The sequence below is a fragment of the Penicillium nucicola genome, assembly GCF_028828085.1.
Source record: "Penicillium nucicola strain IBT 29836 chromosome Unknown utg000007l, whole genome shotgun sequence".
Taxonomy (NCBI): Eukaryota; Fungi; Ascomycota; class Eurotiomycetes; order Eurotiales; family Aspergillaceae; genus Penicillium; species Penicillium nucicola.
The window spans coordinates 624,226-649,562 of NW_026643131.1; the positions used below are offsets into that span (position 1 = coordinate 624,226).

General features: G+C 49.1%; 9 protein-coding genes across 9 annotated transcripts; 4 read left to right on the forward strand and 5 right to left on the reverse strand.

Annotated features, from left to right (window-relative positions):
• Positions 1-513: 513 nt before the first annotated feature.
• N7511_007294 (uncharacterized protein) lies at positions 514-1,107 on the forward strand (the record flags this gene model as incomplete). Its single annotated transcript, XM_057129671.1, has 1 exon — positions 514-1,107. The coding sequence occupies one exon, from the start codon at positions 514-516 to the stop codon at positions 1,105-1,107; it is 594 nt and encodes a 197-aa protein (XP_056982739.1).
• A 292-nt stretch (positions 1,108-1,399) lies between these two features.
• Positions 1,400-2,666, forward strand: N7511_007295 (Zn(II)2Cys6 transcription factor domain-containing protein; the record flags this gene model as incomplete). Its single annotated transcript, XM_057129672.1, has 2 exons — positions 1,400-1,468; positions 1,527-2,666. The coding sequence occupies 2 exons, from the start codon at positions 1,400-1,402 to the stop codon at positions 2,664-2,666; spliced, it is 1,209 nt and encodes a 402-aa protein (XP_056982740.1).
• Positions 2,667-2,770: 104 nt separating this feature from the next.
• N7511_007296 (RTA1 domain-containing protein) lies at positions 2,771-3,772 on the reverse strand (the record flags this gene model as incomplete). Its single annotated transcript, XM_057129673.1, has 3 exons — positions 2,771-3,207; positions 3,274-3,522; positions 3,613-3,772. 3 exons carry the CDS (start codon positions 3,770-3,772, stop codon positions 2,771-2,773), a joined length of 846 nt encoding a protein of 281 aa, XP_056982741.1.
• Positions 3,773-4,339: 567 nt separating this feature from the next.
• N7511_007297 (NAD(P)-dependent alcohol dehydrogenase) lies at positions 4,340-5,440 on the reverse strand (the record flags this gene model as incomplete). The annotated part of the gene is made up of 1 exon (XM_057129674.1): positions 4,340-5,440. One exon carries the CDS (start codon positions 5,438-5,440, stop codon positions 4,340-4,342), a length of 1,101 nt encoding a protein of 366 aa, XP_056982742.1.
• A 215-nt stretch (positions 5,441-5,655) lies between these two features.
• Positions 5,656-7,441, reverse strand: N7511_007298 (uncharacterized protein; the record flags this gene model as incomplete). Its single annotated transcript, XM_057129675.1, has 4 exons — positions 5,656-5,850; positions 5,900-7,078; positions 7,135-7,215; positions 7,265-7,441. The coding sequence occupies 4 exons, from the start codon at positions 7,439-7,441 to the stop codon at positions 5,656-5,658; spliced, it is 1,632 nt and encodes a 543-aa protein (XP_056982743.1).
• A 359-nt stretch (positions 7,442-7,800) lies between these two features.
• Positions 7,801-9,849, forward strand: N7511_007299 (Leucine Rich Repeat domain protein; the record flags this gene model as incomplete). Its single annotated transcript, XM_057129676.1, has 6 exons — positions 7,801-7,938; positions 7,988-8,119; positions 8,172-8,282; positions 8,381-8,508; positions 8,556-9,087; positions 9,139-9,849. The coding sequence occupies 6 exons, from the start codon at positions 7,801-7,803 to the stop codon at positions 9,847-9,849; spliced, it is 1,752 nt and encodes a 583-aa protein (XP_056982744.1).
• A 3,345-nt stretch (positions 9,850-13,194) lies between these two features.
• N7511_007300 (uncharacterized protein) lies at positions 13,195-14,107 on the reverse strand (the record flags this gene model as incomplete). Its single annotated transcript, XM_057129677.1, has 2 exons — positions 13,195-13,898; positions 13,969-14,107. The coding sequence occupies 2 exons, from the start codon at positions 14,105-14,107 to the stop codon at positions 13,195-13,197; spliced, it is 843 nt and encodes a 280-aa protein (XP_056982745.1).
• Positions 14,108-14,774: 667 nt separating this feature from the next.
• On the reverse strand, positions 14,775-15,888 carry N7511_007301 (zinc-binding alcohol dehydrogenase family protein; the record flags this gene model as incomplete). The annotated part of the gene is made up of 2 exons (XM_057129678.1): positions 14,775-15,730; positions 15,780-15,888. The coding sequence occupies 2 exons, from the start codon at positions 15,886-15,888 to the stop codon at positions 14,775-14,777; spliced, it is 1,065 nt and encodes a 354-aa protein (XP_056982746.1).
• Positions 15,889-16,432: 544 nt separating this feature from the next.
• Positions 16,433-23,930, forward strand: N7511_007302 (type I polyketide synthase; the record flags this gene model as incomplete). The annotated part of the gene is made up of 7 exons (XM_057129679.1): positions 16,433-16,639; positions 16,713-16,857; positions 16,929-17,197; positions 17,277-17,639; positions 17,716-23,004; positions 23,056-23,722; positions 23,782-23,930. The coding sequence occupies 7 exons, from the start codon at positions 16,433-16,435 to the stop codon at positions 23,928-23,930; spliced, it is 7,089 nt and encodes a 2,362-aa protein (XP_056982747.1).
• Positions 23,931-25,337: the final 1,407 nt, after the last annotated feature.

Sequence of the window (25,337 nt, forward strand, 5' to 3'; positions counted from 1 at the left end):
AATTGGGCCGCAATAGCTCTGAGGTTGGGAGAGAATTGCAATCAATGAAAGGGAGTGTTGTGCATGAGTCAGAGGTTCGATGAGGACTTGAATAAGAATGGAGCTCCCTCGTCTCCGAGTTGGCGTGTTTTCACTCTCAATTTACTTTCTGCATCGACGCGACGGCGAAAGTTCTCAGGCAGCAAGGCAAGAATATCAGGTGACTCTGATACAGTCATGTGCATGATGGTCATGTGACATGTCATCGCTCTGTGTCACGTGGTCAGGGGTCCCCTTGCATCACGTGGCAGTGCATGGGGGCCAAACCTTCATTGGACACAACAGGCCACCAAGGCTCAGCTTGTACGCTGTACAGGAAGGGGCCTCGATGATCTCGAGACGTAGCAACCTTGGCGCGGCTGAATCAGGAGATTGCTGGTGGTATATGTTTTTATATATCTATATATTTATATATTTATATGTAGACTGTTCCTCTACATGCTCAACCCAACTACAGTACAGACACACTGCACCATGCCCATGATATCCACTCGATACTTCATTAAACAGAGCCTCTTCCGGCATCACTATACAGTGACCCTCGCCGGTGATAGACACCTCTACCATGTCCATAACTCCCAGTTCACACCCGGCAAACCGGATTTAACCTTGCACCAAAGTACTGACGCCAATGGCCCCGTCGCGGGGGTTGTCAAATTCCGACATTTCTCCAACGATGCAGAGATCGGCCTTGGCGACCCAAAACACGGCGCCAAGGAAGTCTTACATCGAGAGGGATTTCTGAAGGCCGCCTATTGGTTCCGCATGGCGGTTACAGGCGGTGTTCAGACCTTCACTTGGAAACGCACCCACTCTCTTGGCTCTGGGTCCGAATGCTATAAACTCGTCGCGGGGAGTACGCAGACTGTGGTGGCTATTTTCTCTGCGGGGTCTTTAATGAAACGAAATGGAAATCTGGATATCTATGCGTCGTTGGGTGAAGCGTTTGATATGATGACCCTGCTGACTGGGATTGCACTGGTTGAAAAATCCCGACGGCAGACAGCCAGTGCAGGAGCTAGTGGAGGTGGAGGTGGAGGTGGAGGAGGCGGTGGAGGAGGTTGTTAGCCGAGGTGTTTCATTCTGTTTTTAAAGCTTAGGCATCGAAATCTGCCCCCTGGTCTGGAGGTTATCAGGTGGAGAAATGACTCGATCGATTCCAAGTTCAGCATCTCGGGGGGCGCGAGGCCCCCGAAACCCCCGAGACATGTTTCACACTAGACAAGCCTTTTTTTTCCCGTTTGATCGACAGGGTTTTATTATGTAATCCTATACAATATCCTGTTGCCTAAGTGAACAAAACTTTCCAGAGCCTCACCTTAACTTCGATTTGACGAAATCTGAACAATGGCCGATTGACATGGCGCTCCGACGACCACATCGGAAATCTCGTCACGGCTGTGTGGAATGCAAGAGACGACGAGTCAAGGTAACACCAAGGACCTGGGTATTCCAAAAAAAAAAACAATCAACTCATTCTCTCATAGTGCGATGAGACCCGGCCCTCATGTACCAACTGCGCCAAGCGCCACGCAGACTGTGAATATGAGTCGGCCACCTCTCTCCTCTGGGCGAATGAAGAGGCCGCCCGCTCGCGCGCCTCGGGCTCAGAGAGCGGCCAGCAGGATCTCGGGACATCCCCCACTTCAATGCCAGGAACCGACTCGCTCGGCCTCCTCAGCCATCTCGCAAGTGCATCGTCACTGCCCAGCCCAGCGCTGAACATCTCCGACCTCGAGCTGATGATGCAGTGGTGCAACGCGACCTACCACACGCTCTCGCGCAACGAGCGCACCGATCCCGTCTGGCGCACTAACGTCCCAGAAGAGGCTCTCTCCCACCCATTTCTCATGCACGGCGTTCTCGCCGTGTCGGCTCTCCACCTCGCCCGGACAGGTCCAGACCCATCCAACCGAGCCTCGTATCTCAACCGCGCAGTCGCTCATCAGAATCAGGCACTGGCGCTGTTCCGCGAGCTCCTCGGCGATGTCAACGAGAACAACGCGAAAGCCATGTTCGCCTTCGCGGGAATCGTCGTTATCTACACGTTCGGGTTCCCGCATACCCCAGACGCGCAGGATGCATGGGCCTGCGTGGACGATCTATACCAGGTTCTGGTCCTGACCCGAGGCGTGCAGCAGGTGATCTATGCGCCGCGCAACTACCGCGATTTCCTGCGAGAGAGCAACTTCGGCCCCATTCTGCAGGTGGATGAAGTCCGCGGCGTGATACCCGATGAAGCGAAAACCGCTTTGCAGCGGCTCTACGATGCGAATGAGGCCTATGCCAGTGCTGATCGGCAGGTTTACCGGCTGACCATTGAGAATCTGGAGGAGATGCTGAGCTGGGTTTATGGCGGGATGAGGGCCAGCACTATCGCCGGGCGCTGGGCGATCCGCCTGCCGGGTCGGTTTATGGAATGTCTACGCGAGCGAGATCCCTTGGCGCTCGTCATGTTGGCGCATTACGGCGTGCTTTTGACTTTTTTGGAGCATCGTTGGTGTTTTGACGAGTGGTGTGTGAGGATTGCCCGGGCTGTGTGGGCGATCTTGGATCCTCAGTGGAGACCTTTGGTTCTTTGGGCGATGAAGGAGATTCTTGGAGTTGATTATCTCGAGCGGCTTTGATTGATTTTACATATACCCAAGCGGTAACTGAGTTACCGATCTTCAAATAAAACTAAACTCCCCCCAAACTCCGATCCCGTTTCCCAAATTCCATGCCCGTTAACTTATACTATAACATCGGCTTCAATCTTGCCCATCCGAACCACAGCCCGTCCCCGGCCAATAAGGTAATTCACCTCACTAGGATGAACAATGACAAAAACAGCCATGAGCATAAACATCAACAACCCATCAAAAACATAAATAAACGCCTCGTGGCTCATCACATAGCCATACGTGCCCTGGATATACTCGACAACACGCACAACAGACCGAATAAGCACCAGAACACTGGACCCCTGCAACGCCCACATATGCTTCCGCCACGGAAACTGGTTCGCAACAGCTCTAGCAGCAGCATCCGCTCGAATGCGAAGCTGGAAGACCAGCGCACTAACGACAAAGAAGCCAAAGAAGATGATTTGAACGAATAGACCGCCGATAATGACGTTCTGGCCTGTGCTCGAGGAAGAAGAAGATCCAGTCACCATGATACCAGCACCTGGGAATGGTTAGCAACTGAGCTCAGGAACCAATGGTAGACAATTTATTGAGAGAGGTATCTTACCAGAAGCCTGCATCAAGAAACTCAACACATCACCCGCGACGAAGATCTTCGTCATCCATGAGACGCGCACTAGCGCTAGTTTCTCGCCTTTGACCATTACCACTATCCGTCCGAGTTCCATGTAGATGCTCGCTGCGAAGAGGGCTGGTGCGATCAGGAGGAGCGTGCTTTGCATGACGAATGGTCCCAGTGTCCAGTTTGGGGATTGTTGGGCTGACATTGCGCGGCCGATGTAGCCTATTAGCTCGACTGGGGGGTTGTTAGTATATGTATATGTATATGTGCTGAGTTTGTAGGTATAGATTTTGAAGAGGCAGTTTTGGGAAGGGTTGATCTTACAGTATCCACCAATGACTAGTGGGATGAAGAACCATGTTCGTGTGCGGAAGAGGTAGAATGTGTGTAGGAGGGTTGTTACTGCGAAGAGGATGATGAAGATCACCGCTGCTGCAATTGAGGGGTTGTATGTATAAGCGATCCAGTCGCTTCTGGAGACCATTTTGATGTGGTGTTGTGTGGTGTTGTGTTGGTACTGGTTGTTGGCTGGTTGTAGGGGGGTTGTAGGCTTGAAGTGTACCCGAGTCAATGGAGATTGAAAGAGTGAGATGAATTGAAGTGAATACAGATGAACCCTAGAGCAGAATGGTTGACACTTATATATCCACTTCCTTCGGAGTTTTCCTAGATATAAAAAGATCGGGTCTAGTGCAAGGCTGGTATACTGTTCGTATACTCGTACTTATATCCCGATTCAGCTAGATCATATCCAACTAGTCCGAATCTGGAACTAAATACGAGGATACGAATCTCACATTTTCTTTTCGCCTGTTGTACGCGTCCGTTTCAGCTTTTACATGTAAGTGGGTATTCTAATCTTAAGATTTCGGCCCTAGGATTTAAAATAGGCTTGGCACGGCTGTAATTGGATGGTTGTTTGCATGCAAGTACCGGGTAGGCAGCAGTCTGCAGGGTCCAACTACAGTATATATCGCAATTAATCTACCGGAGATTCAAGCTTCACACAACCAGCCCATGTTCAAATATTCCCATCTATGACTAACTATAACTATAACTTCGCCACCTCCCCATTCTCCAAAACATATCGAAACCTCGCCTTCCCCTCATGCATATCCTCCAAAGCCCGATTAACATCCCTCATAGGCCTTCTCTCAACCCAAGGCACAACCCCCTTAGCCGCCGCCAAAGCCAACATATCACGAACATCACCCGGCGACCCAATATTCGACCCAGTAACCTTAACCCCCTTAGAAATAAGCGACCAAGCCATAAGCGGCGGCAAAGCCTCCTCTGGAGCTCCAACTTGCACGAAAACCCCATCCCGCTTAAGCAGCCTCAAATACCCCGCCAAAGGCATATCATGCGCCGAGACCGTACAAAGCAACACATCAATCTTCCTCGACCAAGCCCTCTCCCACCCCTTCTCCTCCCCAGTCGCAATGAACCCGCCGGCACCCAACTTCCCCGCCTCAACCATCTTAGACCTCGACCTCGAAATGCCCACAACAGAGTCCGCCCCAAGCGCCCTGGCAAACTGAATCCCCAAATGCCCCAGCCCCCCAATCCCAATAACGCCCACCGTCTTCCCAGGCCCAACGCCGTACTTCCTCAACGGCGCATAAACCGTCACGCCGGCACACAGCAACGGCGCAGCCAGATGGCTGGGCAGCGCATCCGGGATCCGGAACACGAAATGCGCCGGCCCGCGCCACGCCTCCCCGAACCCGCCGTAGGACTTGCTGCGCGCGCTGTCGAGATACCGCCCGTTGTAGGTGCCCGTCATGCGCGCGCAGTAGCTTTCTTGGCCGGCGGCGCAGGCTTCGCAGTCCGCTTTGAGGCAGCTGCTGCTTTGCGCGCCGATGCCGACGCGCTCGCCGATCTGGATGTCTCGGATTGAGGGGTTCGTCGGGTGTGTAGGCACTTGGGTGCCGATGCGTCGTACTAGTCCGATTATTTCGTGGCCTGCTACGCAGGGATAGTCGGTGGGGCCCCAGCCGGAGGATAGGGTGTGGATGTCTGTGCCGCAGATTCCGCAGTGGGTAATGGTTATTTCGATATCGGTTGGTTCGAAGGGTTTGGGGGTGTAGGTTGTGTAGGTTAGAGGTGTTTTGGCCGAGGTTGAAACCCAGCCTTTGAATGTGTCGGGCATTTTTGGGTGGGAGTGTGTAAAATGTAAACTGGATGGTAGAATAATTGGAGAGGTAGTATGTGCTTTGGTAGGTTTATGGTAAAGAAAAGAGGTTGTGAAGAAGAGTTAGGTTTACACGATTAAGAAGCTTCAAGCGTGCGGAGACAAAAAAGTTACCGAGGTTGAGCTTAACTCCGACTCCACTAAATGAAAATATGTACAGTATGGGGGTATCATTACCGGGCTACGCCCATCAGATCATCGAGCTCGTCAGTGGTGAGGGTACTTCGTCGCCGGTTCGCCGGTCGGGCTTTTTCTGGACGACTCCTCTTTCGTGATTCGCGCTCTTTTCGTTCATTTTGAGCTGCGCGGGCTTCGTCTTCGACCGCCGCTAGCTTTTGAGAAACACTCAATTGTTCTTCGTTGGCGGGCTGTACGAAATTAGTCCTGGGAATCTCAAAGGGGGTTCTGTTTGCATACTTGATGTGTGTCTTTCGTTTCGGTCTTTCGCCTTGAGGACCTCTGCGTCACGGAAGACTCGGGCTTGTATGCCTTGATCGGCAAGGTGTCGTCTCCTGGGGTCGAGATAGCTGGTGAGCCTTGTAGACCGGGTGTGAAAGAGACTTTTCGGGCACGCTTGGTCATGGCATTTTCACTCCGCTCCCTCAAGGCTCGGTCTGGTCGCTCGGGTACTTTGCGAATCTTGGACCTAGTCTTTGGTGGTTGGGGCATTTCGGGCTCCGGTGCTCTGTCCGAATTGCTGTCTTCCTCGTCCTGGTCTTCCAGGATTGTCGGAATGGGGTTGGACTCCTGCATACTGTCCTCGTTTGAGTTGATACTGAGATCAAGGTTCATGCCACGCTTCAATTCTTCTGCCTGGATCGAGTCTCCTCCATCTGTGAGGCGACGCTGCCAGCCGCCCATCATGGTCACGGCCTGTTTCCAGCGGCTTTCCATCTTGACCCAGCCTTCCCTCAGTCGCTTGATCTCCTCATCTCTCGTCTCAACTTCTTCAAGAGGAACGAAAGAGGGGTTAGTAAGAAGTGTCCGTAGATGATCCAACACGGTTTCCATTTGAGTAGACAGCTCTTCGCAGGAAGTCGGAAGCGAAGTAACTGGCCCCGGCTTATTCGGTCCTACACTTGCAGCCATGCCCCCCTGCTCATTCTCACTCTTCCCATGGTCCGGCTGCGGAATGCCTTGTAAATCCTTCAGAGTATGGACAGTGCTCCGCGCAAGCTCAATCAGTGTATCGTTCTCATCGCTGAGGTTCTGACACAGCTCAGTCAAAAAGTCGGTCGTTTCCTGTTTCAAGCTGTACCCGGGATCATTGACTCGATCTCCTCCGCTAGCTCCGAGTCGCGATCGATCGGCTGCAGGGTTGATGTTGATTGTGGTGACAGTCAGACCCTCGCGCTTTCCCCTTCGTCTCTCGTCCAAGTGGGATTTCAGCCTCTGCATTTCCAGATCTCGTTTGCGAATATCATTGGCGCATTGTGCGCGCACTTGCTGAACTGTACTCTTCATGCGTTGGACCTGTTCTTTGAATCCTCGGATCGTAGATTCGACGCTGGAAAGGTTGGACTTCAGTGATCGTTCTTGCGCCTCTGTAAGCGCTAGCGAGCGCGTTAACTCTGCAGATTTTGTTTTGAGCTTTCCCTATGAGTAGACAAGCATTAGCCCTGGCCAGTACACAAGAAGAATTGTGCGCCTACAATCTCCATCGTTTGCTCCGCCTCGGTCGCTTGCAACGTGCGAATAGTACTGGATAAACTCTCGCGGTGCTCAGCTTCACGCTAGAATCTGTCAGTTACCATATCGCTGCATGAAGCGCATCGTACGCACGTCTCTCCTCAGCACCAGATCATTCACCAGGTTGATCACCCGGGCCATGGTACCATCCGTCCCTCCCTCTTCATTTTCCGGATCGGCAAAGTCAATCGGCTGGCCACCTTTCAGTAGGCCCCGAGCCAGCAGGATGTTGTTGACATATGTGGAGGCAGCCTCCAGATTGTGCTCCATTTTGGCGTCGGAGCATTTAACGAGATGATACCGAATGAGGAAGAAAGTAAACACGGCAGCTACAGGGTGGGCGGTGGACCAAAGACGCAATTTGGATTATTCTGCCCGTCTGCCTGAATTTGAGGGCAACAATAGCTTGGCAACCTGCTCAAGTTGAAAGATTCGGGAATACTTGACCGTTGAAGAAAGACTTCACTGAACAATATGTCTTGGTTCACATATCACGTGTGAAGAAGACCTAAACCGAGAGCTCTCTGAGGCTCCAAGACGCTTTTGGCTGGATTCCGCTTTAGTTAACGTTATCTCTTTTATCTCACTCGCCCCACAACTTCACTTTAGCACATCTACTCTATTTCACGATGACCGCAGAAGCCCCCAAAGGGCAAAGGGTTGACGCAAATAAAATCGACCAGGAGAAGGTTAAGTCTCTGAAATGTGCCGGCCAGAAGGCATTCAAAGCCGGTGAATTTGAAAGCGCCGTCAACTCCTTCACACAGGTACGCCCTAGCTTACCCACTTCGAACTAGCCGATAACACCTCAATTAGGCATTGGCCGAGAAAAAGGATGACATTGCATTGCTGGATAATCGCTGTGCCGCCTATGGGAAGCTGAAACAGTACAGCCTGGCTCGCAACGATGCTAGAGTCATGGTGAAACTGGCACCGACTGATGAACGTGTAAGTTGCTCAGTCTTCTTCTGTGATGTACTTGTATTCTTACAATTCTCAGGGTTATCTTCGTCTGGGCCAGAGCTTATGGCTAGAGGGTAACCTCGTGAAGGCGGTTGCTATTTACGAATATGCCCTGACGAAGCTCGCGGAGGATAATCGAGGCCTCAAGGTATGTTTACATCTCATGCAGCTCAAATCGCATCACCCACTTTTCTTTTTGGCATTTCCATCAGAAAATTTGCATTCCTTGCTAATTAATCTACATAGGCTATCAACCATATGCTTAAGAAAGCGCAAGACCAACTTGCTGGAGGAAACCGACGCGACCCATTCACGGTGTTGCCATTAGAGCTTGCAGAAGACATTCTCAAGAGCCTCACTTTCAAGGAAATTGTGTAAGTTCCCATCTTTCATTTCTCCTTCATCAGCTCATGTTAAACAGAGGAATTTTACGCGTCTGCAAAGGATGGAACCAATTTCTGAGGGGAATCCCGAGCCTCTGGATGGATGTCAACCTAACAGGTGCACAAAAACGCGTCCCTTGGACGTCAATTAGAAACTATATCCACCAATCCAGGGTGGCGCTCACTCATGCGAACATTCAAAATATTGTGCCGGCCGCTACTCCAAAAGTTCTCGACATGTTGAGCAGATGCCCTCACTTGGCACATCTACAATTGCATGCTTCTCATGAGAATCCATCGGAATTCTACGCCAAAATAAGAAATTTTAAACGCTTGAAGACCCTTGTCTGTGATATTAGACTCTCTCACACATGCGTGGGAGGAATTCTATCAGGTCTTCCACTGCTTGAAAAGGCGGGTTTTCATGATATTTGGGAGTCCAGCCAGGATGGCACCGCAGTCTGGCCGAAGTATCTCCCGAACTTGAAAAGCCTCTTTATTGGCTCCAAATATAGGGGTGCCAGTTATATCCCATTCCTCAATTCGAGCGTGATTCCAGGGCTCTGCTCGGTGAGATTATGTACTTTGATAATGTCCATGCCCGTGCTTACCAGATCTTAGGAAACACAACCCACTTATCCCAACCTGGAGGAACTTCAAATTGAGTGGGAACCGGTCAGATCAAACTCGTTTGTTTTTAACACCGTACAAGATGCGGAAACTCTGCCCCCGCTTCGTGAGCTGGTCCTTCACGGCGCGCGAGTTCGACCCAACTTTTACGCCAAGCTCCCCAAGTCCATTGAATCCCTGCGGTACTACGGGGGCTCAGTAGAAAGTGATCTTCCGAACCGGAATGAAATGGATATCGCCGACAACGAGCTTCTCAACTTGAAAGACCTCATTTTCGAGAATACACCCTGGGTCACCGTGAGAAATCTAAGACTTTTCACGTGGGCCTCCAACGCTCCCATTGAAACCCTTCATGTCAACTACTGCCACAATATCAACGCCGATGATCTGATCTCCAATTTCATCGACGACCATTCGGATAACAACCCGCGGTTGCGCAAAATGACCAATCTGGGCGTCGCCGGCATATCGGGTATCGATGATACGAGTGTCCGACAGATCTGCACTGCACTTCCAGATCTGAAAATCCTCGAATTATCAGAGACCAGTATCACTGGCTGTACTATTCGCATGTTGGCAGATGCCAAGAATGACGATTCTGCTATGGCGAATCTCACTGGGTTGATTATCAAACGCTGTGACGACGTTACTAATGATGCCATTGACTATGGACGGGATAAGGGTCTTGTGATAATTAATTGATAAACTCACTTTAGCATTAAGGGTCGGGATTATGGGACTGGGGTTATGAGATTGAGATCAATCTGATTAGCTGGGTTTGGGATATGCAATAATAATAGTGTGATCCATTAAATTGTTAGCACGCGGACACAACGATGCGGGAATTAAACTGACTATTATCTTATCTTGACTTCTTACTCTGACTTAATCATAGCCGAAGTCCTTGGTGATCGCATGTCTGGCGGACAACGTACTCCCAAGTCAACAACCCTTCCGCATAAACGAACAGGAAGTTCCCCATATTGAAACTGGTTTCATGGAGTGGTGTCGGATGATGTGTTGATAAAGCCTGCTTCATTCCCGAAGAGCGTCGCTCTTTTCTAGCAACTGTCTGCATTAACCATTTGAGCGCCCTATACACCGGCGCGGTCTATAGTAAGTTCAAAATTCGCAATGTCCAGCGATTTCAACGGGGGAGCTACCCTCCACTTGGGCAGTCGCGTAACGGAGGCTGTGTAAGGCCTATGTACGTCAGGACGTAGGGACGAGGAAGAACGTAATATCTTATTCTGAGCCTGCCTGCGCAGCCACGCTGACAGGGTGGATCAGTTTTGCCATTCGTACAGTGGACCACGATAAAATCCGTGACCTGCATGATGTCGGTCGAGACATATAGGCCCTCCACATTATTTTGGGTCATTCGAGAAGCAGTGACACGCTCAATACCGAAGATGTCGAAGACATTCATTCTCGCGATAGCCCTGATCGGACTGGAGACCTTCCGGGGTCTAGTTGGATTTGTACCTTTTCTTTGCGATGCGTCCGCACAACCGTGTAGTATGTATAACGGTGTCCTGAAGATTAATATGCACGTTTGCTCGTGTGGTCTCTGCTCGAGGATCCTGCGGAGCGTGTCTCGTGGAAATCTAGGAATCATATGTCTGCCTTCTCTCTGATCGTCGAAAGGTTTCCACCGGCTGAATCACTTGGTTGGCTTGTTCAGTGCTCGGATCACGAAACTGAGTAGCTCGATCCTGGACCTCTGTCGAATCATCGTAGGTTCTCTGTTCGGCTTCAAGTGCTAAAAAGGTTCCTCCAAGAATTTGATGCTGCCAATAAATTCGTCTTGTTTAGCGTCTTTTAAGTAGTATATTTTGTATCAAATGTTACTCCTTAACACTGCACCAAACTCTTGTCATTTGAATGCATCAGATAAGTCACCAATCTTCGCCTATTGTGTATGTAGCAGCTCACATAAAAATCGACTTTTGCCATGGTCAATGCGCACTAAGGGTACATGAGTCTGCTAGCAGTCCCTTAACTATATCATGTACCCCGAGTGTATACAGCAGGTGTCAAAAATCTCTTTCTACTTCAGGTAAAATGTGATAAAGCTGGATGTAAACTTTATTTTAACGGAATGAGCCTAGGGACGTGAGATACATAAACTTTGATGATTCATCTAATGCACGAAGATACCAATGATTTGGTGCAATGTTGATAGTAAACTTGGATGTAAAGAATAACACTAGAAAGCTCTCAAGTTTGACTAGTTCATTAGTGGCATCAAATGGTGGCGGCTTTTGAGTCCTGCCATATTTCATATCCAAATCTACTCCTACCATGGCATCAAATTCTTCATATCTTCATGAATCAAATAAATCATCAGCTCTGGACACCGGAAGAGCAGAATAAGAGGTTTTAACCTCAATGACTCATGGCTATTTGACCGGTCCCCGGCTGAAGCAACACCATGCTTAGATTCGAAGCTCGGTCCGACGTTTCTTGCCAGGCAAATTGGAACGGCTTTGTTCACACATGAAATAAGAGGCCATCTACTTCTTCACGTTCGTCACTGTTGTCTTCGCATTCTCAGCCGCGGCCTGTTCCTCCACAGCATGGGAAAATGCGCACCGGGAACCAGTAGTAGCGGCTGCGCGATTCGCTGGGGAGGTATAAGCGCAAGCCTCCAGATACAGATCGAGGATGACATTCGAAATGAGCAAGTTCGCACATTTGCGATTGCGCTCCGTGCAATCATCGCAGCGACGAAGGGCCTTTCTATTCAGATCAGGTGACGACACACTTGCGGCAAACCTCAAATTGTGTAGGTTCAGGTATGCGAGACAAAGCGAAGTCGCCGCATGGCTAAGCCCACTGACGCCAGTCGTCTCTTGGGGAATGTGATTGCCTTTACTGCAACCGGCCAGGCGGCAAGTCTACTCGTCTCTTCTTATTGTTCAGATGTCGCAGCTAACAGGATGATAAATAGGTCGGCACTGTTAGGTTTTGCATCCCCTGAAGTCCTTGTTCGGGACATATGGGTTTCGAATCTCAGCTGGTTGGCAACTTCACTGCTGTAAGGCTTACGCGCTTGCGACGTATGAAGAAGATGCTCTATTCGACTGAGCTCTGATTCCGGCTGTATACCGTGCAAAAGTCTGCCTACACTTTGGTTGTTAATTCAATCTGGTCAATTCTTTGGATGTGAATATGAAAATTATTTGTTTATTGGTTGATAATATGCTTCCAAATGATCTAGTCAAGTTCTAGCATCAATACTTAGTGTACCAGCCGAATAACATCACGAAAGAGGTCCAAATCCGACTCAGGCTTTCCATGCTGGACAAGCTGTGGATAAAGTCCAAAAAGCTTGCATTTCAATAAGAAGCAGGCCATGAGAAATTAAAAAAAAACATACAACAGTAAGGATTCGCTAGTGGTCACCCACCTAACTACTAACTTACCGGCGTGTGGCTTAAGTACGGCTGAGCGGACGGGAAGCCCTGTTCTCCACACCCTGTGGTCGTATGTGCTTGGTTCAATGCTAAAGCGAAATATATAGAATCGATTGTAGTGCCAGTTGGCTATAGAATGGTTGAGAATCAGCCAAGTCGCGCGACCACTGAACTAACCCCTTTAGCAGACCCAAAGCAGAATGCCCTTGAATTATAACCCTATACCTAAAACACTCGATATCTTGGCATTTGTATATATCTTTAACCTTATAATTTGCCTCGACCGCCTCACATTGTCAGTTGAATCAAACTAATATTACAGTTTTGGGCGTGAGTATCAGGTCGTCACTATTTTACAAGATTCTGATTATATCTACCCACCAGGCCTTATTTAGGCTTAGTCCATTTGAGTGTATTGATAGCCGGAAAGCGAGGTAACTCATTCTAGAAAGTAGGCTTCAAGCGCTAACTGATCTTACGGTACTCGAAACTTCAGATTCACATGAAAGCATTATGGTCGATGATCACATTGATCAATTTACTAGAATCGAGCATCTTCATGGTGTCTATAGATAGTCTGTATTGTCTAATCCCCGGTCTATGGATACTATAATCACATCCAAAATGATTAATATGTTGGCAACTGGCTCTGTGTAACGACCCATTCCATTGCCGTCAAAATCTGGCGCAGTTCTGATCCTTCGCGCGGAATATCATGCCCAACGGTATGTTCCAAAACTCTCTGCTTTCCGGAGTTGCAGAATGATTGAATTAACATACTAGTATCTTGGATTGCAGAGAAATCATTCTTTCCACGTATATGGAGAGCAGGAATAGGTAAACGCGCTGTGCATAGCTCTGGGTGCAACACGCAGGGGATTTTGGACAACGGATGATCCAAGTAGAAACTGCGTGGCTCGCGTGTAATGGACACGGTCGAGTCAAGCAAATTCACCAAAGTGGATATAGCAGACCGGGCTGGCTCTGAGAGCTGCGCAATCTGATCGTCTTCACTAGAGTGGATCCGTGCTTCATCTTTGGGATCGAGAGAGCCAAAGAGTTCTTGCAAGTAGTCCGAATTATCCGAGAGAGGTATAGTAGGGGAGAAAAGGACCATGAACTGAAAAGGGAGTGGCTCGTCTGGTTCTGTGATTGCGTACTCAATCAAGTAGCCGGCGATGATCGCTGCACCCTGGCTGAAACCCAGGACTCCGTCGAATGGACCATGTTCGATTATTGTTTTCTCTAAAAGGGCATATGATGCGCCTATACTCTCGGGGTCAAAGTTGCGAGCGTAGCAGAAATACGGTGCAGGGAAAATGGTTTCGATGCCTTCACAGTCCAGGATTCTTGGTTAATATCGATTCATGAATCGAGGAGACATCGACAAGAATTGGCCTACCTGGGGCAGGAGGACAGGTCACCTCGCCAGACAAATAATGAAACTCCCAGCTCACGTCGGCTTGCTTTTTCAATCCTGACAATTGATATTGCATCACCTCCGGATTGGTTCCGTACCCATGAAGACAAAGGACCTTCATGATATGATGTAGATGATAGATTAATTTAAAACAAGGCAAAAAACGGGCGAAGAAAGAAATTCATCTATTTCGAAGTGCTGGAAACAGATGCGACAGCTACCTTTCTATGAAGATTTTCCGTCATACCATCTACAGAAAGCTGAGGTGTCGAGGCCGCGCATCAAGGACGCCTCTACATGCTCACGAGAGGTACTGTACAAGTTACACCAATGACGTATGAAGAGTATTACACGACAGAAAATACCCTGCATCATTGATAAGGTGGACAAATGACAATCGAGCATTTTTGAAGTGCATTGTGCTGATCGGAACGTGCCTGAACGCGGTGTAGCTTTGTATTATTCTTCAACCCGCGCTAGACGAGCCGCAGATCGGAAATCAAGTATGCGGGCGTATATGTATCATCCAGGATGTATCCACCTCCTTGGAACAGACCGAGGGCTTTGAGAGTAGAAAGGATTCTGCTATGTCTCATCTGCCTACTATGCATTCATACCTAAGTGGATATCTGCAGATAGCCCTATTGCGCAGTACCCTCGCATACTGTGCAACATGCCATGTATCCACACAACATGAACATCATGTATTTTGTCCTACTGAGGAACTTCCAAATCCTATCAAATGATTCTATTGTAGCGGTTATATGCATAGGTCTCCCGAAATAGCTTTACTCGGCTTCAACACGATACACCAGTTTGTATGCTCGGACTTTGCCACTCCGAAGTAAATCAAGCCCCTTGGGAATGCCGGCCAACCCACCTGATTGTAACTTGAAGGGATGCGGACGGATTTGGTTCGCATGAAGTACCGATTCAACAACCTTTGTCCATTGCGCTGCGTATGCGAAATTGTCTGGTTTCCCATCAACAGTTTTACCGCGCATCTGATAACGATCACCGATCATTCCATATGCCATGGAAACTTCGGTGTCGACATCCGAGCGGGGACATCTAACATCCAATAGCGCGTTGTAGCTACCCCCGGCCGAAGAGATAGCGTCCGCGCAGAGACCTGCAGATGAAGTTGTCGAGACAGTATCGAATGCAATCTCGAGTGCATCATCTGTGGCTTCTCTGATCTGGTCGCCTGCATTTGTATCGTGATAATTGAACACCATATCGGCGCCTCGGTTACAGACGAATGGTCGATTTGCGTCCGAGCATGTCGTAATGACCTGTAGGCCGGAGAGCTTTGCGAATTGGATTGCCAAAGATCCGGTAGCTGTAGCCCCACCATTGATGAGAATGCTGTCTGATGAAGAGTCCGTCTCGTGCGAGGTCAAGTTTTCTTCCTGGGTTGGCATGGGCAGCTGCAACGACTGGTAGAGATTTTGTCCAATCGTCATCAGTCCCACGCCTAGTGTGGCAGCTTCTTCGAAGGACATGAAATCCGGAATCCGCAGTTGCAGATCTCCCTTTGCCACAATGTAATCTGCGAATGCACCTCCTCGGGGCTGAAGGAGGTTACATCCATGAACAAAGCCTGCAACTCTATCGCCTTTCTTCCAGGCTTTGGACACCATTGGGCCCACATTTTCCACCACTCCGGCGTAATCACAGCCCACGGTGCAGCCGGTGCAGTCTTCAAGATAGACATGTTTCCAGTCGGTGGGGTTCAATGCCACTATTTCTGGTCAGATCGAGAACTGACCGTGGAGAGTACCTGAGCTAACCAGCCTTGTTCTGGACCAGGATATACCCATCTGGGATATCTGGTACGGGGACATCTTGAAGCAACATGTTGCCTTTAGATTCGACGATGATAGCACGTGAAGTAGACATGACTTGATTGGTGTATATTAGAAGAATATTATCTTGAATCAGATTTGACGGTGAGTTCAGAGGGAGCACTATTGCCAGAGGCTTCAATTTATGCTCGATATCCTTGATCTGCAATGATCTGCTTTGGGAATTATTGCAAGGACTATGACTCAATGAGTGATTTCCATCTACTGGAAGCACATAGAATGCACCAATCTTACCTTCATTGCCACCGGTTGAAGCAAGATGTTGACCCAGATAAACCGAGTGCAGTAGCAGAACATATGCTATGCAGCTGCCGTGAAATATCTGCTGTGCCACCGGCTATTCTCCATTCTATCGGCCAATTTATGGAATTATAACCTGTTATGACGATGTTTATCTAACCGGAGAGCGTTGATTCCAGTTACACTTGATCCAATAGACAACAATAGGGCTTACCATGCGCGACTGAATTATGCAATGGTCTTGGGTATAAGACCTCGAACGACACTCGAAAAAAATAACCCAATATCGTCAATCCGATATTATCAAATATATAACACTATCAGATAGAGAAGCCAATATGTCTATCGGAGAAGAAGAGAAGCAAGGCAATGCGTCAGAGCCCATTGCTGTGGTTGGGATGAGTTGTCGCTTCTCTGGAGAAGCCAACTCAGTTGAAGGATTTTGGGAAATGTTACGCCATGGAAGAGTTGGCCATGGACGGGTTCCCTCAAGTCGATATGAAGCATCTGGCTGGCACCATCCTAACCATGAACGACAAGGCGCCGTATGTTTCCCGCAATACTCAATTTGAATGCCAACGTGGTCGATGTGATTTGTCTAATCATCAGACTATCTAGATCAATCATGACAGTGGTTTCTTTCTAGAAGAGGACCCGTCACGCTTTGATGCGCCGTTCTTTTCTATCACAGCCAAGGAAGCCGCGGGTATGGACCCAGTACAGCGTCTTCTGTTGGAGATAGCCTATGAGGCGTTTGAGAATGGTGAGTTGTGATAATTACTAACCTTTCTTTGGCTCATCCTTTGGGAAATGACTAATCGAATAATATTACAGGAGGTGTGCCCATGGAGGATCTCGTAGGCAGTCGCACAGCTGTGTTTTCTGGATGCATGACCAACGATTACGAACTACTATCAACAAGTGATATTCATGATATGCCGCATAACTCTGCCACCGGAAATGGCAGAACCATGTTGGCCAACCGACTTTCGTGGTTCTTTGATCTTCGCGGTCCAAGTGTGATGCTGGACACGGCCTGTTCTTCTAGCTTGACTGCTGCCCATCTCGCTTGCCAGGCGCTCCGGGCAGGAGAATGTGACAAAGTAAGATTTTTCTGCGTTGTTATTTGGTTCTTGGATTTATGGAAGACCTCTCGTGGCTAATACGATGCGCAAATCGAAGGCTTTAATCACAGGTGCAAGTCTGATCTTGTCCCCGAACTTCACTCAGCGACTTTCATATATGCATATGCTGAGTAAAGACGGTATCAGTCATTCGTTTGATGCCAAGGCAAATGGTTACGGACGAGGTGAGGGAGTAGGAGCTGTACTACTAAAGCCCCTCAGCGCGGCTATCGCAGACAACGATGTCATTCGAGCTGTGATTCGAGGAACTGGCACAAATCAGGACGGGCGAACGCCTGGTATTACCATGCCCAGTCGGAAATCGCAAGCAGATCTTATCAGAACGGTCTATGGTCCCAATCTATCATCAATGCGAGAGACGACGTACTTCGAAGCTCATGGGACCGGGACTGAAATTGGGGTATGTATCGTTGAAGACGACTCCGGTTGATTCCTTGAGAAGAGAGAGTACACATACTTATATAATGTGGTGATAGGACCCGACTGAGCTTTCGGCTATAGGCGATACATTTGGAGCTTTACTGACCGATACCGATGAACCTCTCCTTGTTGGCTCCGTGAAGAGCAATATCGGACATACTGAGGGAGCAGCAGGAGTGGCAAGTATCATCAAGGCAGTGCTCTGCTTGGAGAATGGCATGCTGGTGCCCAACGCAGGATTTGAGAAGATCAACCCACGAATCCATCTCGACAAATGGCGCATGCGACTTAGTGATGCGGCTGTGCCGTGGCCCTCAAATCGCCCCCAGCGTGCCAGTATCAATTCCTTTGGGTTCGGCGGCAGTAATGCCCATATTGTTATAGAGAGCCTTTCCACTCACTTGGGCCGTTCCTTAGCACCAGTCGCTAGAGAAGTCGAGCCCACTCCGCATGTGGTTGTCTTTTCCACACAAGACAAGCCGGGTCTAGCACGACTGGCTCTAAAATGGATCTCGTTTTTGAAGGCAAAAATAGCAACAGGTCAGGATATGTCTTTGAGGGACATTTCTTATTCCATGAGCTCACGTCGCTCGTTACTGCCTTTCCGAAGTTTTGCCGTCGCTAGTTCTCTTCAAGGGCTGTGCGATGCATTAGAACAAGACCTTCCACTTTATCCTCGTGCTAGTCGCACTGCCCCTGCAAATTTGGCTTTTGTTTTCACTGGCCAGGGAGCCCAGTGGGCCCAAATGGGAATCCAACTGCTTCAAGTTCCGGTATTCAAAGAAAGCATGGCACGCAGTCAAAAGATCTTGTCAAGCCTGAACTGCCCGTGGAATCTGGTTGATGAATTGCAGGCCGACAAAGCAGCCTCTAACATGAGCCAGCCTGACAGGAGTCAATCGATTTGCTGCGCTTTGCAGATTGCGTTGGTTGATCTTCTCGCCAGCTGGGGGGTTCACCCTAAAGCGACCATAGGACATTCCAGTGGTGAAATTGGCGCGGCATACGCAGCAAGATTTATCACGCATAGTGATGCTATTCAAATCGCATACTTCCGAGGAGTCTATTCACTTCAGCTTTCTCAGAGTGAGCGAAAGGGCGCCATGATGGCAGTTGGACTGGCGGCTTCGGATGCTCAGAAATATCTCGAGACTGTTCCTCCTGATAGCGCTGTTGTGGCATGTGTTAATAGCCCCACGAGTGTTACCCTGTCGGGTGATGCGGATATTATCGAACAACTAGAGAGCCAGCTCAAGGCAGATGGTTCCTTTGCTCGAAGACTGCAGGTTCATACGGCTTATCATTCTCCGCATATGCGTGTATTAGCCGACCAGTACGCGAAATCTTTGGAGGGTATCTCTCCTACCAGTGACCCTAAGAGCAACGTGACTATGTTCTCTTCTGTGACCAAGAAGCAGCTGCACGCGGAAGACATAACACCGGAGTACTGGGTAAGCAACATGGTTTCTCCTGTGGAGTTTTCCGCTGCAGTGTCCCAGCTAGCTCGAATGACGGAGGCGGGAAAGACTCGACGCCGTGCGGTGGCAGTCAAATGGAGTGCTTTCCTAGAGATTGGTCCACACGAAGCACTGAAAGGACCATTTAATCAGACATTGCAGTCTCTTGGTGCCGGCGGAACCCTCACTGCCTTGCCATATCAGTCCTTGGTGAAACGAGGCACAGACGCGCTGCAGACCTCTCTACAGGCCGCAGGCATGCTCTGGAGCATTGGTTCAACGATTGATATGGAAGCAGTCAACTCCAGTCTCAACCTGATGACGCCAAAACTTCAACGCAACCTGCCGTCGTATCCCTGGAACCACCAATCCTCTTTCTGGCACGAGCCACTGGCATCAGCTCGGCTTCGTCAGCGCAAAGAGCCTCGTCATGATTTGCTGGGAGTTCCATTCGATTACCAGAACGATATAGAGCCACGGTGGCGCAACTTTTTGCGAGTGTCTGAGACCCCCTGGCTGTCTGATCACGTTGTTGCTGGATCCATTGTCTTACCAGCTGCCGGGATGATCGCCATGGTAGCCGAAGCGGCACGTCAACTGTCGGACCCGAAGAAGCTGATGGAGGGAATTGAGTTCAACGATATCGCATTCAAGCAAGGTGTCGTGGTTCCTGACAATGACCGCGGTCTAGAGACTGTTGTACATGTATCTCCCCATCGAGGCGTTCCAGGATGGTACCAATTCGGTATTTTTTCGCTACCAGACGGAGCGTCTTGGATTGAACATGCCACTGGATCTTTTGTGATGCACTATGATGACTTAGGTGTGCCTTTGGATGGAAAAGAATGGCAGCGTGTTGTCGAGCGCGTGCAAAACACGCAAGCTATCGCATCAAGCGCTGAAATCGAAGATGTTTACAATTGGCTGTCTCAGACAGGCGGCGTTACATTGGGACCTACCTTCCGATCAATTGCAGATGCTGCTTTCTGCGACGATACTCGTTTGTTGATCAAGGGTGTCGTACAAGATACCCAGAGCATCATGCCATACGAGAAAGAATCTCAATGCTTCATGCATCCAACTGCACTTGATGCTCTTCTTCAGGCTGCCGTTCTGTCGTGTTCAGAAGCACTTGGAAACAATAATGCCAATATCCCCATTGGTGTCGCGAGACTGTATCTTCCAACCGACTTGACTCTGAAGCAAGGGGATACATTTGCCATTCATACAGAGACCCACTCGCAAGATGGTGTATCTCGATCGACTTCGATAGCATCGGATCCATCTTGGTTGCAGCCGCATGTTGTTCTTCAAGGTATTCAGCTTGGCCGTGTACCTATGAGCAAAAAGACTACCGACCAGACTGGCTTGGGTTCCGGTATCAGCCGATTTTCTTCCCTTTCCTGGGTAGAACATCTTGAAAATCCAGTTTGGCGTACTCTAGCGGCCGAGTCCCATCATGATGCGTTAGAACAGTGGATACGGCGCTTCTGCAACATATATGGCGATGCTCGAGTTCTTGTCATTATAGCAGCTGAGCCTGACAGCTCACTGCTATCGCGTTTGCAGTCATTTGCGCCTCATGTTCAACAGCGACCGCGCCTACAGGAGCTGACTTTTGCTCATGTTGGTCCTGACGATATAAGCGAAAGCGATAGCGCGAACATCCAACAGCTGTTCCCTGGTTCTATAATGCACCATGTCACTTCAATCAATGAGCTTACCCCAGAAATTCTCGGTGAGAACCTCTATGACGCAGTGCTGGTGAACCAAGCAAATGCGAAGACTGCATTAGATACCAGCGCTCTTCTTGAATCTCTTGAATCTGTCACCGAACCAGATGGATGGTTGGCTATTCGAGCACATGCTGGCGAAATGGATCCAGTAGACTGTATCCAGCGCTCACAGCAGTGGAACGCAAGAGATACCATTCACGTTGGGGATTACGCTCTTGCCCAACGAACAGCCACAGCCGCCAAGGTTGATTCCACTGTGTATCTACTTACGACAAGCCTCGATGTGGTGAAAACCCCTTTGCAAGCCATTCTTGAGCAGGAGTTATCTGCGTTGGGCGTGACAGCATCTCCCATCAGCCTGGAGGACATGAGCGATCTTTCCGGCAAGACAGTCATTTCTTTGATCGAGTTCAACAATTCTTGGGTGACTGAATGGTCTGCCGAAAGCTTGTCGCAATTCCGCTCACTGTTGCAGGCGAAATGTGTTCTGTGGGTCTCTCCAATTCCTAAAGAGGTTGAGAATGCACACTCAGCGGGTGGGTTTGGTGCTACTACAGGTATTCTTCGCACTTTGCGGAATGAGAAACCTGGTATTAGACTACCACAACTGCAATTCAACCCTGCTGATGCGAACGGTGAAAGTGGTCTGGCACAGAGCATCTTGCAGGTGTTACAGCTCACACTTTCCGGTGTCTCTCGTCGCAATGTGGAACTTGAGTACCGTTTAGTGAATGGTTGCCTGCTAGTTCCCCGGGTAAAGGCTACGGAGTTGGTAGACGAGGGAATGCACACCATGGTTCATGGCCCACGACCCGCACTTTCATCTCTTCCTGAGGACTCACGCGCGCTACTCTTCCAGGTCGATTCTCAAGACTCCCGGAGTGGTCATTGGGTGGAGCACTCTGGCTTCAGAGCTCCACTGCCAGAAGATCAGGTCGAGGTTGAGTTGCAACTGCAGACTATCAGGGCGCCTGGGACTTTATCTAGTAGCATGCCCGAGGCTCAAATCTCAGCATTCGAAGCCGTCGGCATTGTTCGTGAGCTCGGCTCAGAAATTGATGGTCACCTTGCGATTGGAGACACTGTCGTGTTGCTAGCACCCAGCCCGGGAACAATGGCGGGCATGTCGACTCGGGTGAGGTTACCACCTTCGTCCATGGTTAGGTTGCCAGTCAACCTATCTCCGACGCAGGCGGTAACCATGCCCATTGCATACACGCTCGCATATGCCAGCTTGTTTGATGCTGCACGCCTCGGCCCTAACTCATCAGTGCTTATTGTCGGGCCGGTCAGCCAAACCCTACAGGCTCTTATCAATTGCGCCCTGGATGTCTCAGGCATTCAACTGTTTGTTGCAGTTGAAAATGCTACTGCTGTCGAGAAGATAGCTTCGCAGTTCTCTATTTCCCCTGACTACATCTTCACTCTCAATGGAGGCCTAGATGCGAGTGTTCTGTCAAAGACAAACCAGAAAGGTGTGACGGCTGTCATCTCGTGCTTTGGAGGCTGGATCGGTCGGGCTGCCGCACGCTGTTTGAGTCTGGGAGGTCATTATGTTGATCTCAGCTCCAAGATGGGCGCTACAACACTTCCAGCTTCATTCTTCTCGCGAAGTTGTACCTTCACTGCACTGAATCTCAATAGCATGTTGCAAAGTGATCCTGAAAAGGTCTACTCATACTTCCGTCGCGCTACCGCTAAGCGAAGACCGCATCACCATTTCGATCCTGTCAGCGTCTCTCCCGTCGCCGACTGGGCTGGTGCAGAAGACCATACCCGACAGACGGGTGCACGATCGGTCGTTGATCTTCAAGACACTACTCCAACTCTTGTTGTACCGCCACTCCCAGAAACTGTTGTTCTCTCTGCGCAGCACACATTCGTCCTCGCAGGTGGCCTGGGAACACTTGGGTTGGCTCTGGCAAGAAGCCTTGTTGACATCGGCGCGCGTCATATTGTAATCTTGTCTCGCTCTGGAGTTGTCCGAGATGCTCATCTACCTCTCATCAAAAGTCTGTCAGATGATGGGTGTCAAGTAGATATTCATAGCTGCGACATTTCCAGTCAAACAGATCTTCAGGCATTTGCTTCTCACGCCGAATCCCAGAACTGGCAAATCAAAGGTATATTGCAGTGTGCGACCACACTGAAGGTGCGTTACTAACCACCCCTTGAGCTTTTGTTAAGATCTAATCTTAAATAGGACGGGATGTTTGACACAATGACTTTCGATGACTGGACATATGGAACGAAAGCTAAGATCTGCGGCACGCTGAACTTACATCAGGTCTTTGCCAACGCAGATCTGGACTTCTTCATTACTCTATCATCAGTCGCGAGTGTCATCGGCAATATGGGGCAAACGAACTACTCCGCCGGCAATGCCTTCATGGACGAGCTGATGGTCTGGAGGCAAGCTCAAGGCCTGTCAGGAAACAGTATTAACATAGGCCTTGTTCCGGACGCAAACGGTGTAGGCGACGTGGCTGAGTCCCCCGAAGAACGCCACAGCCGCTACAGTCATTTGGAAGGAACGAAAATCTTCACGCACGAGATTCAGACCTTGGTTCAATTCATCCTGCAGCGTCGCGCTCGGGTACCGGCACAGCTAATCGCTGGAATCACTGATGATTTGACCCAAGATGGAGGAGCTGTGTGGCGCTACGACCGCAAGTTCGATCATCGAATCTGTCTTGTTCATGAGGAAACTGGTGCTACTTCTGCGCAGACCAGTACGCTTCTGAAGAAGTCAAGCTCCATGGAGGAGGCTGTCCAAGTAGCTACTCAGGCTATGCAGGAATATTTGGCGGCAGCGATGGCCACAACTGCTGATACAATTGATACAGAACTTCCCTTGTCAGCACTAGGTGGTGAGTTGGTCTCTTTGGTAAATTCCTGGTCTTCGACTTAATAGCTAATTTTCTGGCAGTGGACTCTCTCAAGGCGACGGAATTGCAAAACTGGGTTGTGCGCGAGATGGGAGCAGAGCTATCGTCTTTTGAGTTTTTGGGTAGTCAGCCGCTGAAGATGTTGTCTGAGACTATCGCAGGTCGAAGTACTTACGTTACTGTTGATTAGATATTGAATTATAGATAGAGGAGGTACTTAGGTAGCTTGACTTGAAATGCATGCGAAGGGTACCAAATAACCGTCTGTTATTAGGTAGACAGTCTGCCAAGTGGTTGAGATATAGATAGCAGAAGTGAGGCACAATACCATATCAAGCAAAATCAAATAATGGTCTTGTGTCTCCACTGTCGTGTAAATCCATCCCCCTTCTCGATATCTCGACCCATAGCGGAAAAGTAATGTCCAAACGGTATGACGGGTGTGTTTTAGGACGGGAAATGGAGAGTGAATTCTGAGTCGTACGGAGCGCGAGCATGACCACCGTCGGCGGTGCTTGCGTTGGAGGTGGTGTAGGTCGAGCGGTACCGCCGTTGACAGTATTTGTAGCATACCTCCACCAATCTGCATAGGCTGTATGCATTGATGCCGAGGAGAATTGCCTTGTAATATATCCAGTACAAATCGCACTCTGACTCATCTGATGCCATCACAGCGAAGGTGATACCAAGGTGTGTTGGGAAAGATTTGGAGGATGAAAACTGGCCGCAGAAAGATAGAGGAGGGGGAGAAAAACAGAATAAAAACAAGGACGTTAGAAACAAGTCATATATGATCTTGGGTGGTAACCGCTTTCAAGGTTCTTTGATGACGATTGAAATGACATTTGTTGAACCTCGGAAATCTGGAGGTCAAACCAATAACCCCAAAGCCTAGAGGCTCAAAGTCTCATTCGGTCATGCAAAGAGGCTAGAAAAGAGAGCACAATTCCAACGGTGACCTGTATGGTTGGAAACATCCATACGTTGTCTCTGGGATGAATTGTGAATGTTGACCATACATTTTGCACCTGGGCAGTGTGAACAGGCGTCCTCGCCTAGGTTGGATGGAAAATGTTAGAGTGGAAAGGTCTAAAAGGCTGTCAAATTACCATATAACATCTATACTATAGTAACTATGTCTCTTAGCTTCAAATAAAAACTCTTATCCCTCTGCTGTAGTGCCCTCAGAGACCATTCCCTCGCCACTACTTGGTGTGTGGTTTGCATAGCTTGAAAACGACGAATCAAATCCGGCAGTGGGGGTAATGTGCGTAAAAGGCGTATTAGAGCTGGCGCTCGATAGGGCAATATTGTCGACTAACTTCTTATTGGTTCACCTGAAGCAGACGTTGAACCTATCCAGGGTTTCAGGGCAACTATCCCACTCAGTTAAAGGATATCAAGATAAGCAGGGACTTACATGATTTGTTTATTATATAAAAGGGGGTTGGGAGTGAGTGTTGGGATGATGATAGGGTATATCGCCTTAGTTGGATATATATCACTAAATGCATTTCATTGTTATGGGGGGAAAATTCTGGAATAAGAACAGTGTATATACGTAAAAAGACTGTATAATGCGTGCAGAAGAGAGAAA